Source organism: Primulina eburnea, chromosome 6 (genome assembly GCF_022965805.1).
Source record: "Primulina eburnea isolate SZY01 chromosome 6, ASM2296580v1, whole genome shotgun sequence".
Taxonomy (NCBI): Eukaryota; Viridiplantae; Streptophyta; class Magnoliopsida; order Lamiales; family Gesneriaceae; genus Primulina; species Primulina eburnea.
Window position 1 is genome coordinate 23,219,539 of NC_133106.1, and position 19,041 is coordinate 23,238,579.

General features: G+C 36.8%; 2 protein-coding genes and 2 long non-coding RNA genes across 5 annotated transcripts; 3 read left to right on the forward strand and 1 right to left on the reverse strand.

The window, feature by feature from the left end:
• Nucleotides 1-3,771: 3,771 nt before the first annotated feature.
• On the reverse strand, nucleotides 3,772-5,016 carry LOC140833382 (uncharacterized). Its single transcript, XR_012118451.1, has 3 exons — nucleotides 4,571-5,016; nucleotides 4,227-4,280; nucleotides 3,772-4,136 (listed from the first exon to the last, which is right to left on the reverse strand). It is a non-coding gene; the product is annotated as an uncharacterized lncRNA (long non-coding RNA).
• A 7,313-nt stretch (nucleotides 5,017-12,329) lies between these two features.
• On the forward strand, nucleotides 12,330-13,594 carry LOC140833910 (GATA transcription factor 16-like). Of its 2 annotated transcripts, XM_073198416.1 has the most exons (4): nucleotides 12,330-12,524; nucleotides 12,560-12,822; nucleotides 12,909-13,046; nucleotides 13,140-13,594. In XM_073198416.1, exons 2-4 carry the CDS (start codon nucleotides 12,802-12,804, stop codon nucleotides 13,449-13,451), a joined length of 471 nt encoding a protein of 156 aa, XP_073054517.1. In that variant the 5' UTR covers nucleotides 12,330-12,524; nucleotides 12,560-12,801; the 3' UTR covers nucleotides 13,452-13,594. The 2 variants fall into 2 exon arrangements, with proteins under 2 accessions (XP_073054517.1, XP_073054516.1); XM_073198415.1 differs by having other exon boundaries at nucleotides 12,330-12,822.
• A 2,547-nt stretch (nucleotides 13,595-16,141) lies between these two features.
• On the forward strand, nucleotides 16,142-18,794 carry LOC140833912 (uncharacterized). Its single transcript, XR_012118606.1, has 4 exons — nucleotides 16,142-16,404; nucleotides 18,022-18,211; nucleotides 18,278-18,411; nucleotides 18,517-18,794. It is a non-coding gene; the product is annotated as an uncharacterized lncRNA (long non-coding RNA).
• On the forward strand, nucleotides 16,404-17,939 carry LOC140833911 (zinc finger BED domain-containing protein RICESLEEPER 2-like). The gene is made up of 2 exons (XM_073198417.1): nucleotides 16,404-17,819; nucleotides 17,898-17,939. The coding sequence occupies exons 1-2, from the start codon at nucleotides 16,677-16,679 to the stop codon at nucleotides 17,922-17,924; spliced, it is 1,170 nt and encodes a 389-aa protein (XP_073054518.1). The 5' UTR covers nucleotides 16,404-16,676; the 3' UTR covers nucleotides 17,925-17,939.
• Nucleotides 18,795-19,041: the final 247 nt, after the last annotated feature.

Below are 19,041 nucleotides of genomic sequence, written 5' to 3' on the forward strand. Positions count from 1 at the left end.
TTATCTTGAAAAGATAAAACTAAACCTCTACCTTTAAAATAAATAATCATGACTTAAAATTTATTAAAATAATTCAAATACTTCATATTTATATAAAATATTCATTTTTAATTTAAATAGTATCAATTATGCTTGGTTTATACGAAATCTGATTTTTCGGGTTCTACAACTCTACCCCCCTTAAAAGAAATTTCGTCCTCGAAATTAAAACTTACCGAATAACTCAGGATAACGACTCCTCATCTCCGGCTCAGATTCCCACATAGCTTCCTCCTCCAAATGATTGAGCCACTTGACTTTCACTCGTCTGACCATTTTGTTCCGAAGCTTTTTCTTTTGTCTGTCTAAAATTTGCACTGGTCTTTCCTCATAAGAAAAGTTCGGAGTGAGCTGCAACGGTTCGAAGTTCAAGACATGCGATGGATTCGCCATATACTTCCTCAACATAGAGACATGAAACACGTTGTGTACTTCGGCCAGAATCGGAGGAAGAGCAACACGATAAGCTAATATTCCAACTCTGTCGAGGATCTCAAATGGTCCAATGAATCTCGGACTGAGCTTTCCTTTCTTTCCGAACCGCATGACACCTTTCATCGGTGCAATCTTCACGAAAACATGGTCATCAACAGCAAACTTCAGATCTCTCTTCCTCTGATCCGCATAACTTTTCTGTCTACTCTAAGCGGTCCTCATCCTGTCACGGATCTTGACTACTACATCAGCAGCCTGTTGCACAATTTCCGGACCCAACTCTGATCTCTCCCCTACTTCATCCCAATGAATAGGAGATCTACACCTGCGACCGTACAATGCTTCGTATGGAGCCATACCGATAGACGACTGAAAACTGTTATTATAGGTAAACTCCACCAACGGTAGCTTTGATTCCCAACTCCCGGAGAAATCGAGAACACATGCATGAAGAAGATCCTCCAAAATCTGGATAACTCTCTCGGACTGACCATCTGTCTGTGGGTGGAAAGCTGTGCTAAACAACAACTTCGTACCCATAGCTGAATGTAGGCTCTTCCAAAATGAGGAAGTGAATCTAGGATCTCGGTCAGACACTATAGAAACGGGAATACCATGAAGTCTGACGATCTCCAGGATATATAACTCTGCTTACTGGATCATGGAGAAAGTCATCTTAATAGGCAAGAAATGAGCTGACTTCATAAGACGATCAACAATCACCCATATAGCATTCGACCCTCTAACTGACTTCGGAAAACCGACAACGAAGTCCATGGTGACATTCTCCCACTTCCACTCGGGAATAGGAAGAGGCTTGAGCAAACCTGCTGGTCTCTGATGTTCCGCTTTCACTAGCTGACACGTCAGACTACTCGGATACAAAACATCTGATATCCCTCTTCATTCCTGACCACCAATATAATAACTCTAAGTCTTTGTACATCTTTGTACTCCCTGGATGTATAGAGTACGGCGATATATGGGCCTCAGATAAGATATCCTCTCGAATAGAATCACTCTTCGGAACCCACATTCTGTCTCGATATCTGACAATATCATCTCTAACTGTGTACAAGATACTGCCCTTAGCTTCATCTCTCTGTCTCCACTTATCCAATTGCTCATCTGCTAACTGCCCACTGCGTATACGGTCTAAATGGATCGTCAAAGTAGATATATGAGGAACTCTACCTCGAGGATATGTCTTTAAATCAAACCTCTTCATCTCAAACTGAAGAGGTCTCGAAACCACCAAATGAGCCACCCCTGCGACTTTCCTGCTCAACGCGTCTGCAACTACATTAGCTTTGCCAGGATGATAGCTAATGTCACAGTCGTAGTCCTTTACTAGCTCCAACCAACGCCTCTGCCGCATATTCAACTCTTTCTGTGTAAAGAAGTATTTGAGACTTTTGTGGTCGGTGAAAATCTGACACTTCTCTCCATACAAATAATGCCTCCAAATCTTCAATGCAAATACTACAGGCTGCCAACTCTAGATCATGGGTAGGATAATTCTTCTCATGAGTCTTCAACTGACGATAAGCATATGCTATCACCTTCCCATGCTGCATCAATACTGCGCCTAACCCGAGTTTCGATGCATCGGTGTACAGAACAAAATCCCCGGGTCCTGAAGGCATGGCCAATACCGGCGCCGAAATAAGAGCTTGCTTCAATGTATCGAAGCTCTTCTGACATTCCTCGCTCCACACATACTTAACATTCTTCTTCGTCAATGATGTGAGTGGAACTGCGATGGAGGAGAATCCTCGAATAAACTTCCAATAGTATCCTGCTAGTCCAAGGAAACTACGGATCTCGGATGCATTTTGAGGCACAACTCAATCTCTGACTGCTGCAACTTTCGCCGGGTCTACCTCGATCCCGCTGCTAGAAATGACGTGGCCTAAGAACGCCACTTTCTCTAACCTAGAACTCGCATTTGCTGAACTTCGCGAATACGTTTGTGCTTTTTGTAGAGTCTGCAATACTGTGGTCAGATGTCTGCTGTGATCCTCTTGATTCTTTGAGTAGACGAGAATGTCGTCTATGAATACTATCACAAACTGATCAAGATACGGCTGAAATACGCGATTCATGAGATCCATGAAGATCGCTGGCCCATTTGTCAACCCGAACGGCATCACAAGGAACTCGAAGTGTCCATAACGAGTCCTGAAAGCAGTCTTGAGAACGTCGGCGTCTAAGCACCTACATAGGAGTAAACAAATTCACTCCATTCACTTCTGACCTCGTCATATTGACATTGGGTGTAATATTGGTTCTTGATGCATCCTGCAAACTGAAATTTGAAAAAGAAAATGCATTAGATTCTTCTATTTCAAATAAAAATTGACAGATATAAAATATATCAGTACTGGTAGAGGCAGGTTTCATTTGAAAGTACGACCTTATTTCATTTGCATCTTGAAATAACACCGGATAAAAATTCATTACAGATTACCCCAATTGCATGAAGACAATTGCACTTACTAAACAAAAAGACACCCCATTTCTTGACAAGACAAGCCTTCATTTCTCACGACATTGCACACATATGTTCCTCATTCAAACCCACCAATATAAACCTTAACCAGAAAAACAAAACAAACACCACTGCATCCAAAGCACACAAAATTTACACTTCCATACATACGAATCAAAATTAGCTTAACTCAATCAATTCAACAACAAGACACAAGCAAAATAAGATTTTCACAATCACAAAATGGGAAGTGCCTGATTAATAAAAAATGCACCGAGGAGAAACTCGATCAAAATAATTATTAACATAGTAGTAATCATAGCTTTTGTGCTAAAATAAACAGATACAGCAAATACTAACTAAATCCCACAATTTATGCGGTCGAGAATGAGCTAACAAATCCAAAACCAGCAAAAAGCAAACAAATTTGAAGAGAAGTACACTAATATGAGATCTATTGCGCGTCCTTTTTGTAGTATGCTCGTGGGATTTATGAAAGATCAAAGAACTAAAGCTGAATTTGAGTTCGCTGCTTAATTTGAAGATGAGAAAAATGTAAGAGGGAACCAATGTTAAGTACCAATCTGATATGAAGGAACCAATGTTAAGTACCAGTCAATTCCTTCAAGATGGTTAGTTGTATTTACATTTGCGTGAGGACAGATATAGACCAAAAAAATAGGAAAAGACAAAACCAGATCTCCTTAAACTCCAACAAAATCTGAAGCAACCCAACTTCTTGTTTCAAGAAGCAAAATCAACTTAAAAGTAAGAACATATTGAATTTGTGCCACTTGGAAATGATAAGCCAAAAAAAGGCAAGTACACCTTCAATATAGCATATAATGGCGCCAACATTCTGCATTGAGATCAGATTTTCAGATAATACTGCATTGGTGAATATATTCGAAATAAAATAGTTATGAGCCAAAAGTGTAATCTCATGTTGTCTCATTATCAAGGTCTCAAGTGTTGCACATGTATAGAAAATGGAAGTGAAGATGTTTAATATATACAAGCTCATTTGCTTATGATGATACAAACGAACACGCATGTGTGCGTGTGAGGGAGAGAGAGAGAACCATTTTCGTGGACGTATACAAGGGGGGTTGCCATAAACTTGTTTTAGATACTCCAGCAGCCCATAAAGACCCCAAGGACGCACAACATACTAAGACTAAAAATTTAAAAAATTAAAAAACTCCATGATAGCAAGTTATTTAATAGAGATATATCCACGATATTGCTCTTCAAATTTCACCTCTTCTGGCAGCGGCAGAGGGGGTTTTTTCTCTACAACCACTGAAAAATGAAACTAAAGAGTAAATGCGTTGCTAACTTAAAATATCAGTTCACGTAGACAGGTACATGTATGAACAAAGTAATTGAAGTGCCTGAAATGGCAATTCCAAAGTCCAATCTTTCTAAAGAAAGAACATCGGAAAAGCTATGACGCTGATGAATCTAATGGAACAACGTGAATTGTGCAAGGAATCCAGATAATTTTGAGATTAATTTCGAGAAAAATCAAGCAAAGACAAGTTAATCTCAGAAGTTAAACATACTTTTTAACTCAACTGCCATGTCAGCAAATTTTAACTCAACTGCCATGTCAGCAATTAAATCCCTGTTAGCTGTTTGAAGGGCAGCCAGGTAGTCCTTGACAAGAATGGTTGTGTAGTGGTTCACTCCTAAAAAGTCGATGGCACCCTTTATTTGCTCCAACTCATCCTTCGTGAAAGCTGGAATTCTTGTCCCAGCATGCTTTTTTACTATTTCAGGATAGTAAACAAACCATTTTCCATCAAGCCTGTAAATCTGCAAGATTCTTGAAAATTTGTAGCATATTTTCGACTAAGATCATAATGCCTCAAATCGAGAAAACAAAATATCAATGCAGGAGAACATATACGTACCTGTTTCTTGCTAGAGAAAACAATTCCCATATACGTATAGAAAATTAGAAATCAACGTGGAAAATGCAAAATGGAAGGGAAAATATTTTACTCCATCTAATGATCCTTAGAATACACTTGACTTATAAAGTCTTAACACCATGTATTTCAAACTTCCGATAAGGTTGGTGGTGGCCATTTTCAATAAATAACTCAACAGAGCTACGACAACGAGAAATTAACCAATTATCGTTCCAATCAATACCCTACCTCGGGAAACTGGTGACAGACTAACACAGGTAAAGAAATATCGTTCCAGTCAAAATGGAGAAGAAACAAAGGCGCATGGGACGGCGGTTGTGTATCTCAGTCGCTTCTTCCGTCTCAGTGCTTTGAATGGTGGTGGTGGTGTTTTGCTTCCCTCTCTGTGAGTGGAACGACGGTGGTGTTGGTGGTTCCAAGCAAACGACGATGAGTGGAACGGCGTGGTGTTAGGGTTAATTTTGAAGGAAAATGTGGATCGATCTAATGAGCTCGTCTCTGAAGGATATATGATATAATCGATATCAGCGATTTTTAAAACTTCGTCGCTAATAGCGACGGTTGTTTAACAAACCGTCGCTGATTAAATTGACGACGGTTAAAAATCGTCGCTATATGTTCAGTCTAGTTAGTTGCCTTTGTTTATCTGCGCGGTTCATCTTATTACTTCAGCATGAACTTATTTTTTTTATTTTTTACTTCATCAACATTGATATTCCGAAGTAAAATATAATAAAAAAATATAGTGAAGCCCGTGTTTTTAAACATCCGAAGTAAAATATATTATTTTACTTCGCTTGTGTTATTACTGAAGTTATTGGTAATGTATTACTTCGTAATTTATTATTGCCGAAGTAAAGCCTGCCGAAGTAAAATCCGATTTTTCTACTAGTGTGGGCCTGGAATATGTGATTCCTAACGAGTTACTTGATAACATCAATTTGTTGTCTTTCTCTTCCTCATTTGACGGGGTTATGGTGAACTTCAATTTGAATAAGATAGACGATAGCCTTGAAGAGCTATTCAATACGCATATAACTTATGAGATCACCGTAAAACAGGAAATTTTTTTTCTTCTAATGGGACTTTCGTCAGACGAAGAATGGCCCACAAAGTAAGGAAAAGAAATGTTCTACCCCTCACGAGAAAAAAAATCCAATAAGAGGCAAACTCTGATGGACAATTAAAAGGACTACAAAGCCCGATAAGTCAGAACATATTTGTTTGGACATAAGAAATTATATGTGCCAAAAATTTTTTGAAATGATAAATGAATGTTCAAGTACACAGGATTTCGACAACAAAACAAAGCAAGTTAGATTATCCAAATCCCGAATAAATATGGCACGCTTGACTATGTCACATTTCCCAAAGAATGATGCACAAACTAGTGGGAGAAGGCATGTTTGACTTGTCAGACATAAATTCTCTACCTACTACTAGTAAGTCATGTCTAAAAAAAATTGACAAAGGCTCCATTCAATGGAAACGTGGAACGTGCACATGGTCTACTAGATTTGATCCACACAGACGTTTGTGGCTCGCTAAGTATTAGCACAAAATATGGGCAATCCTACTTCATTACCCTTACTGATGACCATTCAATGTATGAGTATGTTTATTTGATGAAGCACAAACCTGAAACATTTGAAAAGTTCAAAGCATTCAGATCTGAAGTAGAAACCAACTAGAAATAAGTATTAAGACACTTCAATCTGATCGAGGTGGAGAATACTTGAGTGCTGAATTTTTGGGTTATCTAAAAGAGAATGAGGTTCTCTCACAGTGAACTCCACCAGCAACACCACAATTTAATGGTGTTTCTGAACGTCGTAATCGAACCTTGATGGAGATGGTTCGATCCATGATGGGATTCACTGAATTGCCTACATTGTTTTGGGGCTTTGCTCTTGAAACTGCTGAAATGTTGTTGAATAATTTCCATACTAAAACAGTGGATAAAACACCATATGAGATATGGATGAAAAAATCTCAAATATTATTACATGAGAATATGGGGATGTCCTGCTTACGTGAAACAGACATTGGGAGATAAATTGGATAGTAGATCCACTTTGTGCTACTTTGTAGGATAACCAAAGAATTATGTTGGATATTATTTCTATCATCTTAATGAAGCAAAAGTTTTTGTTTCAAGAAAAGCCACCTTTTTTGAAAAGAAATTTCTATTAGATAGAAAAATCCAGATGATAGAACTTGAAGAAATTCAAGATACGTTTCTTTCGCCTCCCCAGGAATCGATCCCATGACCTATAGGATAAGTACATAGAGTCTTGAAACCTGGTACCAATTGAGCTAGCTAGCTCAATTGGTACCAGGTTTCAAGACTCTATGTACTTATCCTATAGGTCATGAGATCGATTCCTGGGGAGGCGAAAGAAACCCTTGGTAGGGAGGGGGAGATCCTATGAGTAACCCGTACGACGCCTATGGAAAGCCCGTGAGGGACAAGGCCCCATAGAGGGACCCCAAGATCGGGATAGCCTTGGGTCGATCGGGGCAGTGGGCCATATGGGCGGTCCACTGGGCCTGTAATGGGTCGTTACATACTCCCTCAATTGTAGAAGTTGAACCTAATCTCCAACAACCAGTAGTTGAAGTACAAGCTCCTAGAAGGTCTGATAGAGTTATTAGACCACCTTTAAGATATACGCTTCTTCATGAACAAAGACATGATGAGCCTTGTGTTGGATGTGATCCAATGAACTTCAAAGAAGCAATATCTGATACTGATTCAACCAAATAGCTTGAAGCCATGTAGTCTGAAATGGACTCGATGTATTCAAACCAAATCTGGACATCGGTAGATCCACCTGAGGAATTGTTCTCATAGGATGCAAATGTATCTACAAAAAAACTTGGGGCGGATGAGAAGTTATTGACCTTCAAAGCAAGACTGGTTGCTAAAGGTTATACTCAAAGGCAAGGAATTGACTATGAGGAAACTTTTTCAACAGTTGCTATGTTTAAGTCCATCAGATACTACTAGCCATAGCAGCATGTTATGACTATGAGATATGACAAATGGATGTAAAGGCTACGTTCCTCAATGGAGACATCAAAGAAGAAATTATATGTCTCAACTTGAGGGATACACATTAGTACGAAGTGAGCATAAGGTGTGAAAACTTCAACAATAAATATACGGTCTCAAGCCAAAGATTTGGAACCTCATATTTGATAGCAATATCAAAGAAATTGGTTTTTCTAAGAATCCTGGGGAACCATGTGTGTACAAGAAAGTTAGTGGTAGTGCAGTGACATTCTTAGTACTTTATGTTGATAAATCTTACTCATTGGAAATGATGTAGAATTACTACAATCAGCTAAGTATGGTTAGCAAGTAAGTTCTCCATGAAGACATGGGTAAAGCATCATATGTATTGGGAATACAAATCTATAGAGATATATCAAAGAGGATGATGGGGCTCACCCAAGCCACCTATATCGATACCATTCTGAAGCGATTTTCTATGGAAGATTCCAAGAAAGAATACTTACCAATGTGTCATGGTGTTACTCTATCTAAAGCTATATGTCCCAAAACTGATGAAGAGATAGAGATGATGACACGTATTCCATATGTGTCAGCCATTGGTAGTATCATGTATGGTATGATATCGATACGTCCCGATATTGCTTACGCTCTGAGTGTTACAAGCAGATATCAGGCGAACCTTGGTCCAATTCATTGGAAGGTCATGAAAGATATTCTTAAGTATTTGAGAAAGACTAAGAACTTGTTCATGGTCTATGGGGGTGGAGAATTAAAATTGGAAGGTTACACTGATTCTAGCTTCCAATGTGACATATATGATTCGAAATCAACATCTGGCTTTGTATTCATGCTTTATGGTGTGGATGTCTCTTGGAAAAGTTCCAAGCAAGACACCGTTGTGGATTCCATCACTGAAGCTGAATACATTGTTGCATCTGCTGCAGCCAAAGAGGCAGTTTGAATGAGGAATTTTGTCCAAGATTTGGGCATCATTCTTAATGGAGTTGATCCAGTCTCGGTATACTGCGACAACACTGGTGCCGTTGTGCAAGCAAAGAAACCAACGTCTCATCAGCGATCCAAACATGTACAGAGGAAATTCCACATCATCCGGGAAATTTTGGGAAGATGAGATATATCAGTCGAAAGATTCTTCTCTATAATGTTGCTGATCCACTTACGAAGTTCTTGCCAGGACCATTGTTTGAGAAGTATCGCGAAGCTATGGAATTAAAGTTTATGGGTAATTGGCTCTAGGGCAAGTGAAAGATTTTTAGAGTAAATGCCCTGTAATCTAACTGTTGGATATGGATTTTATTGACTCAGTTGTAATAAACAATCTTTATTTTAATATAATTCATTATTTCATGGTTTGTTATTTGTTTATCTGTATACCCATGTGAACAACATAGATAAAGACCTTGATTATACTTTAAATACAAATGAATCGTAATTCGATGTTGAAACTCATTCGTAAACACTGTATGATCTAAATTTGTTCCTAGTTGATTCAGCCGCCTAAAACATAGATAAAGGTCGCTTGAGCTCGAACTCTTATGCAACCCTCGATGAACCAATGGTTGCAGATTTGATTGGGATATATGAGATGAAGGGACCGTACTGTATGTTAATCATGACCGACTGGTTCTTGCAGACACTATCAGTGATACCTAGGGAATCATGGGCGATGCTACTAGAAGCTCTTACCATGATTCGATGGGTTTAATCAGAAATATAATTTCTGATATTCTCATGATTAATTGTTGATACATAGAATGGGGCAAATTAGGGTAAGCCCGAATAAAGGATTATGTCTTGAATCACAATGAGTTGTGAACTCACGGCTAGCTGTATCCCTGATCCATTGAGGGTCACACAAGCACTGGATCATTTGTTCCCGTTGAGAGAATAAATTCAAGAAGTTGAATTTATATTATGATAGAGTAAATTCAAGGAGTTGAATTTATGATAATTAAATTTTGAGAAAATAAATTCAAAGAGTTGAAATTATGAGATAGTGAATTCAAGAAATTGAATTTATGAATTTATAAAATTTGGAGAGAATAAATTCAAGGACTTGAATTTATAAAATTTGAGAATTTAATTTATTAAACTCAAAAGTCGAATTTATTAAATATTAAATTAAATATAGTGAGAAGTTTGTTTAATGTGCTTGTAGGATTACAAGTCCAACATAATAAATAATTAAAGTTCTTAATGGACTTTGATTAATTAATTAAACTATTTGGACTAGTCCAATTAATTAATCAAGTCCATTAATGTTAATTATGAATATTAGGTCATTACTTGTTTATAAAAGAGAGTAAGCAAGCCACAACCCTAGCCTCCAAGAGACTCCATATTTTCGAAAATCACTCTCCAATTTCTCTCAATATTTCGGCCACCTTGAAGCAATTTTAGGGTTGAGCCGCCTCTCGATTTTTAATCTCCAACATTAAAAGTTCTTCCAAATATTCTAGTGCTATTTGGAAGAGTAACAAATCTTTTAGTCATAGACTTGATAGAAGGATTGAAGAAATGAGTTCTTTAAGAAAGTTAGTAGAAAATTCAACAAGAACTATATCCACCCATACCGGAATAGTTGGAGTCGAGTAAATTAATTCACTAAAGGTATATTATTAAACATCCTATGTATGTTTAATTATTAAAACCATACGAGTGCTCCAATATATCTTGAATGTCAAAATCTAAAAATTTTAAAACTTCCGCTGTGTTTTGGGCACGAGAAAACCGAGAGCCAACAAAAGTACTGTGGTTCAAAATATTTGCGGACATTATGACTAATACATTGAAGATGGAGGTGTTAACAAGACTAAGGGAGTTGCTTGGTGTTTGTTTAGTGCCAGAGATAAATTGACTGAACTGCAATTTGCAGTTTAGTTTAAGGAAGGATATGTTAAGAATGTTGGTGTCTTTGTGACCGAGGGAATTAGATTGAGTCACACTTCAGTTGTTGCTTCAGTAAATAATGCCTTGTTTTGTAGGGCTGTAGATTAGGTTTGAATCATTCTAATATAGTTTCCATTTTGTTTTACATTCCTGTTTTGTATAAGACTTGTATAAAGCCACAATATTATTCATTCAATAAAAGCCAGTTTCGAACATATAATTTTGGGTTTAGAGTTTGAGAGTACAATACAAACAAGGCGTGTTCAGACCCAATCTATTGTCATTACTATTAACGATCATGCTAAATTTGAATTTAAGAATTGATATTTAAGGACTTTTTTCAACTGGTAAGATAAGATGATAAATGATAAAACTATAAATTGAAGTATAAAGATCTCATAGCTATTCTTTTAACTCCAACTATTATAAAATTTTGACTCAAACATGAAATTATAAAATAATATTAAATATTATAATTCGAAACAAATTGTATCTTCGTAAAAAAAAGCATGATGATAACCTTAACAATAACAAGGAATATGTAACAAAATAATATTTTGTCTGAACATGAATTTGAAATCTAACTTTTTGAAATTTTTAACAATTGTAGGACCTTTGTTTATTTTACAATTTTTTTTTTGTTAAGAAATGTCACCGTTCAATTCTATTTTCAAACCTGGCACGCTTACCTCTACATAACCAATTTCATTGCATAAAAAAACGTACGTTGTATGTACAAAAATTTTGTGATCGTATCTGTAAAACACCTCAGAAGTGGTAATATTTTCCCCCAAAACACGGAAGGTTCGATCTGTGTGTGGAGGCAGTGCTCATACCAAGGATTAAGGGTTGAGATTCATATCATGGGGAATAAAAAAATTTAAAAAAAAAAAATTGGGCCAGAAAAAATTCTAGCCCTTGGATGTACTCCTGCAGACAGTGCCTGCAGGGGTAGGATGAAATAATCCCCAAAACACATGTTCAGTGAGCAGACCCGATATTTATTTTTTCTTTAGATGATAATTTTTACGAAATGGAAAATGTCAAAAATTTTATGAAACAGTCTCACCGGTCGTATTAGTGATCACCCATGAAAAAGTATTACTTTTTATGCTAAAAATAATACTTTTATTGTGGATATGGGTAGAGTTGATCCATCTCACAGATTATGATCCGTGAAACAGTCTCACAATATACCAACTCAATGAAAACCCCATCGTATATTTGGTTTGACTACCAAATTTTGCCACGACGGAGGGAAAATCGTGTGCGTCGCGCGTGTGGGAAAACCCTAGTGAAAAACCTGTGCTATGGCGGCAAACACCAAAATATTTATCCCGAATTCCCAAAACACCCCCATTCCAATGAAATTAAACAAAGGCGCCGTTTCCTAAGTCCTGGCGGGGCCGTAAAAGATTGGAAACCCATGCCCTTTATAGTCTTTTCACTTTTCCCCCGATTTAGGGTTTCCCTGGTGTTATATATAACGTCCCTCGACAATTTCTCTTTGCAGAATCGCCCCCAATTTCACTCTCCGATACTTCTTCGTCTTCTGCTTCGGTCGGTGTTGTCTGAGTTTCGTTTTCAATCCCGATTCCTCTTCACTCCCACCATTCCCTTAAGCCTCCTTCTTCGACTTCGAGTGCTTTTCCTTTGTTTGTGTACTTTAGATAGGGAGATAAGAGGAGTTGATGTCTTGGTTTTGCTCGTATTTTCACTTCGCTAGAGCCTTATCATACGCCAGCGTTCTGGTGTCTACGTTGTTTGTTTGTTATTAGACGTATGTTGATCAGGTTTTAGCTTCGTTTCAAGCTAGTATTGAGTTGGGTCTCTAGTTTCCTTTCGATTTCACGTGGTTCTGTGATCTTTGTTTTGGTTGGTTTGATCGGGAGTTGTTAGGTACCTCTTTTCAGTTATTGACCGAATATTTCATCTGGGATTTTGTCAGATCTTTGATCGCGAGCCTGGAAATGGTGGATCGGAGTGATAAAGTAAGTGATCGCGATCGTCATTAGCTCGAGGGTTCTTTTTTGTATTTGATCAAGTTAGCTAAAATCATTCGACCTTTGTGTCTCAGGGATCAGAATCCGAAGAGATGAGTAGCCAAACTCCGACCCCTGATAGATTATCATCCGATAGCACGAATGTCAAGACATGTGTTAACTGCGGCACCTCAAAAACGCCCCTCTGGAGAGGCGGTCCAGCTGGTCCCAAGGTATATACATAAAACAACCCTGTCTGTATACGCGTTCCTTGATATTGAATATTTAACGTTTACACTCGGAAGTTTTTTTCGTTTTGCCTGCAGTCGCTGTGCAATGCATGTGGGATCCGGAGCAGGAAAAAGATAAGGGCCCTAATGGGTGTCGCAAAAGAGGAAAAGAAAGCCAAGAAATCAGCAAATGCCAGAATTTTCAGCCATCAAACCAGCAGCAGCAACAGTTGCACCGGCAGCAGCGGAGAGAGTACCGGAAAGATTGGGAAGAAATTGTGGGCATTTGGGTTGGATGTGGCTTGGCAGAGACCTAGATCAAACATCAATCACAGGAGAAAACTTGGGGAAGAAGAGCAAGCTGCTATCCTTTTGATGGCCTTATCTTGTGGCTCTGTTTACGCTTAGTGTTTGTACTAAGTGGATTAGTAGTTGTACCTTTAAATTAATTGTCAGCGGCAACACGAAGGAGGAAAAATGGCTGAATGGGCTTTTCCAAGTGTACTTTTGGGGTAGATTAATAAAATTTATTCCAAAATTTATTTTATTTATTTTAGGGATAATATAATATAGTTTGGTGTTTTCATATGATGTATGAGAAATATCAAGAAAATTTAGATGACAGATGTTTGTTTTGGTATAAGATAAGATATGACACCTCTCGATTATGGATCTTATCTTCATCTTATGGCCTTAATCTGTTGAAATGATTGGTACAAAATAGAGGGCAAACGTTTCATCTTCGATCTTTCCTCCAAAACAAGTGTCATTGGGTTATACTTGGATTTTTTTTTTACAGAATATTGTTTGTATAAGCTATATTGGTGACATAGTACTTAGATAATAAATGAAAATTCACTAAATATCGTGGGAGTTGGTAAAGTAGTAAAGTAGGTGATGGTTTGATCAACATGAATATTTTTTGGTTGAATTTATCGTATAAGGTTTCTCTGGTTGATGTGTAAGGTCTAGGAAATTCGAGTTACGTAACTCAACTGCATGCGAGTTCGGGTTTTACTAAATTACGTGTTTAATTATTTTAATGAATTAAATGCATGATTATTGCATGAATATGAGCGTTTGTTCATACTTTATTTAAAGTTTCATTCATAAAGGCTTTTTAGTAGTTTCTCGCGCTTCGAACGAAGAATGGAGACTGTAGATAATTAATGAAAAAATTCTTTTATTAAATAATTATTTAAATTATTTAATTTATGGTATAATAAGTAGAGAATTTCGAAAATGGCTTTTAGTGGAGTATTTTACTCGTCGATTCATATTTTAAACCGGTACGCAAATTTTAGTGAGTCGGATGAATTTTTTAGGGTTCGGGTAATATTTTCAAAAACGTACCTAAACGAATATTTTCTGTGAGTTTCATTGAGTTTGATTGGTTTATTTTATTGTTTAATGAGCCTAAAATCCTTTTAACTCCTTTAATTTTAATTAAGGACCCATTAACACTCAATATTATAACTTAAACTCCTTTATTAAACTATAAACCTAATTCCCTACATATTGGCCACCCCTTCACCATTCAACAGCAACACTTTTCCGAAAAATACAGCAGCCATTCGGTTTTCTCTCTAGGTTTTTAAGAAAGCTCCTTCTTGTCTCTCCATTACTCGTCCTACGCGTAGATATCCAAGGTTTCGAGCGTTTATTCTCAAAAGCACGCCGTAAATACTTCTTTTTCTCATCATTCACGCTAATATATGTTGATATGTGTTGTGAGGAGTGTTTAAATATTTTTGTTGTATAGTTTATGCATCCGTTGTCATGAAATATGCACATTCTTGCTTGTAACTCACGGTTTTTGTTGCTAATTGTGTAAGGGACTGCCGAAATGTGGTGTTAATTGGGACTGTTTAGGGCGAGAGTGAAGGGGACACGGTGCTGGAGTCGAGTCTCAGTCGTTTTGGTTGAGGGCCGATTGGTTTTGGTTTTGAGATGTCTAGGGTTTCCGTGGCTAGACCGAGGGAAAGGTTTGGGGAAGCCGTGCATAGAATGATTCCAAACCAGGACTAGACCCTATTGGGTACGTGACAATAGGGGTGTCAAAAATGAACCCGACACGCTAACCCGACACGAAAAATATCGGGTTTGGGTTTATGCTTTTCGGGTTCGGGTCGAAACGGGTCGGACCCGAATGCAAACCCGAAAAAAAAAATTTCTCGGGTGGGTTCGGGTTGACCTGAAAAAAATATCAGGTCACCCAGTGACCCGAACCCACCCGACCCACCCGACCCATCATGTTTTTTCTAAAAAAAAAAAGTTTTACAATTTGGTGAATTTACACCACTATTTTCTAGGCCCATGGTTTCTTCTTTTTTAAACTAAAATAAAGCCCAACCCTATTAATTCTCTACTGTATCTAAAGATGAACTCTTGAGTTCTCATTTCTATCTCGTCTAGCAGACCAGCACTCCGCGTCCCTCACAATTTCTCTTGAAAAGAAATTTTATCGAAACTCTACAGTTCAGTCACCAAACGGGTAAGAAATTTTATGTGTTTCTGTTCTATTTCATCATCGTTTTGATTTTCTTTGTTTGATTATTGGGCTTATAAACCCTGATCTTGTTTTAATTATTGTTCAATTTTGATTATTGGTTGTTGGGTTTTTTCTTTTGCCAATTAAAGTAGGATTCTTGGTAGGAAACTCATGATACCCGAACAGATCAGATACCCACTACTCGATTTGTGTGAAAGAATTTAACCAATTGGGATTTAGATATTGACACTGCTTCTGCTTTCTTAATTCCAATATACCATTTGTTTATACATATAATATCCGTTTATCGAAATACAAGCAGCTTCTAGTGATAGAGAAGAAAATAAATGAAAACAAGTTCATTTCTTTGCATTGTTTGGGCATTTTATCGTTCCAGTAGTTAATTGTTATGGAGGAAAATGTGTACATGATTGAGCATGGTCCACGATGCTTTAATTTAGCTGCAATTGTGCATTGGCTTCCTCCTATGATTTATATCCCCATATATTTACATCAGTGCCTTGTTTATTTTTCTCATGTTGTGACTTGTTTTGAAGGAATTGTTAATTTTTTGCTTGTAGCTAATAATATTGTTATGCCTTTTAATTGATAGAATGAGTTCAGAACCAATTGGTCTTGTTCACGAGGAGGATAGTGTGGATGGTGTACATGTGTTGGATTTAGATGTTGACGAAGAAACATGTACTAACTTGCAAGGTCGGGCCTCCGGAAGTGTTAAACGAAAGAGACCTTTAAAATCACAATGGTGGCAATATTTTGAGATGCTTCCAGAAGTAGAAGGAGAAGAAAAGCGTTGCAAATGTAAAGCATGTGGGACTACGTACAAAGCAGACAGTAGCATGGGGACAGGTAATCTCCAACGCCATATTCTCAAATAGTGTCCTAGACAGAGAACTTGTGATATTGCTCAGGCTTTGTTAGAACAAGGCGATAAAAGTCTTGCCATAAGGTCACAAAAGTTCAGCCAAGAAAGATTTAGAGAGTTGCTAATATTAGCAATTGTGAGACATGATTTACCGTTTCAGTTTGTGGAATATGAGGCAATTAGATCAATTTTTACATATTTGGAACCTCAAGTCAATCATTTCACTAGAAACACCGCAAGGACTGATATTCTCAAGATGCATAAAAATGAATACACTAGACTAGCTCAAGAAATGCGTTCATGCCCTGGAAAAATTTGTTTCACTTCTGATTTGTGGACTTCTATTGCCACTGATGGCTATGTATGTTTGACAGCGCATTTCATTGATTCTAATTGGGTTTTGCAAAAAAGGATTATCAACTTCTCTTACATGCCTCCACCTCACTCTGGTATTGCATTGTGTGATAAAATCAATAGCTTATTCAATGCTTGGGGAATTCAGAGAAAGGTTTTCACAATTACGTTGGACAATGCCGCTGCAAATGATGTGTTTGTTGGCCTTTTAAGGGATCATCTTAGTTTAAATTGTTCATTAGTGAATGGTGGCGAGTTTTTGCATGTTCGTTGTTGTGCACACATTCTCAATTTAATTGTCCAAGAAGGTTTGAAAATAATTGATCATTCCGTTGATAAGATTCGTGAATGTGTGAAGTATGTAAAAGGCAGTCAAGTGAGAAAGAAAAAGTTTGTAGAATCTGTTACCCAAACTTCGCTGGATCCTAAGAAATCACTAAGGCAAGATGTTCCTACTAGATGGAATTCTACGTATTTGATGCTTTCTAGTGCCATATATTATCGACGTGCTTTTAATCATTTGAAATTGACTGATACTAATTTCACACACTGTCCATTGGTTGACGAGTGGGTTCAAGCTGAAAAAATATGCAAATTTCTTGAGGTTTTCTATGAGACAACAACTTTGTTTTCTGGGGTGAAATATCCTACTGCCAACCTTTATTTTCCTCGTGTCTTTACGGTTCAATTGACATTAAGTCAAGCCTTGCAAAGCTCTGATGATTTCATGAGATCAATGGCCAATCGGATGTTTCAGAAATTTGACAAGTACTGGAAAGAATATAACATTTTGTTGTCCATTGCTGTGATAGTTGATCCGAGGTTCAAGATGCAGTTTGTTGAGTTTTGTTACAACAAGTTATACGGATATGGTAGTAACGAATTAAGTCTGGTGAAGTCTAAATTAGTGTCTTTGTTTGAGGAATATATGGGCCTTGCTTCTAAATCAAGTAGTAGCAACACATCTACGAGTTCTCACAGTGGCATTGATGATAACGCTTCTCTTCCTCTAAATTCAAACAGTGGATGCATGGATGTTTTGAAGGTATTTACTATTTACGATAGTTTTTTTTTCTCACTATTTTTTACTTTTCGTTACCAATACGTTTAATTTATGATGTAGGAATTTGACACATTTCAAAGAACATAATTAAATGATAGAGCTCAAAAGAGTCAATTAGATCTTTATTTGGATGAGCCGAAAATTGACAGATCTTCAAATTGTGATGTTCTTGCATTTTGGAAAGCTTACCAATTTAGGTATCCTGAACTTGCACAAATGGCCAGAGATATTTTGAGTGTTCCAATTTCTACAGTTGCTTCTGAATCAGCTTTTAGCACGGGATGGTAGGATACTTGACCAATATCGTAGTGCAATGAAACCTGATGTTGTTGAGGCGTTGGTTTGTTGTAGAGATTGGTTAGTTGGACAGAAAGGTTAGTGATTCTTCTTGTTAATTTCATTTTAAAGTTACCTGTTTTACTAATATTTTATTTTTGTAGAAACCACCGAGGTGAGGTTGGATGATTTGACTGAAAATATTATGAATTTATTCATAAATGAGGATGCTGGATCAAACAATGCTTCAACGGATGCTTGATGATTCTAACAATGCTATGCTACCTAGTATTGAAAAGTAAGTTAAATTTTATAAATTCATAATTTTTGAAAATTTTCACCCTTTCCTATTTTAATTTTTTAAATGATTATTTAAATGTTTGACTTCTACAAACAAATGTAGGACAATGAAGAAGTCAGAAGATAGAAGCGGAGCTTGATTGTCACTTGAAAGTTGAAAATTATTTTGTTATGTTTGAAGACTTTTTGAATAGCTTTTGTTATTATGTGTTTGAATTAAATGTTATTATTATCATTATGTGTTTTGAATATTTATCTAATTATTGTGTTGAAAAATTAATATTATACATAGACAACTAAAATTCTATTACACACAATCACAACATTACACATTCTTAATGAGAAACTTGTGAGGATATTATTAAAAATGTTAGCTATATGCTCACATATGTCAGTATATTATAGCAGATGATGTTTTTTTTCTTCATTTGAAATAATTTATGTTTTATTTTGTATTTATACAAGAACCAGTTTGTGGTACATATTACTTAAATTTTGTATATTAAATTACTTCTATTACCATGCACTAAGGTTTAGAAATTGAATGGAATCAATATACTTTGGAGAATTGAAATGTTTATGAGCCAAAAATAGAAAGTCTGTATCATACTCAAAATTTAATAAGAAA

Coding starts and splice junctions, on each gene's coding strand:
- LOC140833910 (XM_073198415.1), top strand. CDS start 12,802: ATGGTGGATCGGAGTGATAAA. Junction 12,823..12,908: donor TGGTGGATCGGAGTGATAAA/GTAAGTGATCGC, acceptor TTTGTGTCTCAG/GGATCAGAATCCGAAGAGAT. Junction 13,047..13,139: donor GCGGTCCAGCTGGTCCCAAG/GTATATACATAA, acceptor TTTTGCCTGCAG/TCGCTGTGCAATGCATGTGG.
- LOC140833911 (XM_073198417.1), top strand. CDS start 16,677: ATGCATAAAAATGAATACACTAGACTAGCTCAAGAAATGCGTTCATGC. Junction 17,820..17,897: donor GATGCATGGATGTTTTGAAG/GTATTTACTATT, acceptor TTTATGATGTAG/GAATTTGACACATTTCAAAG.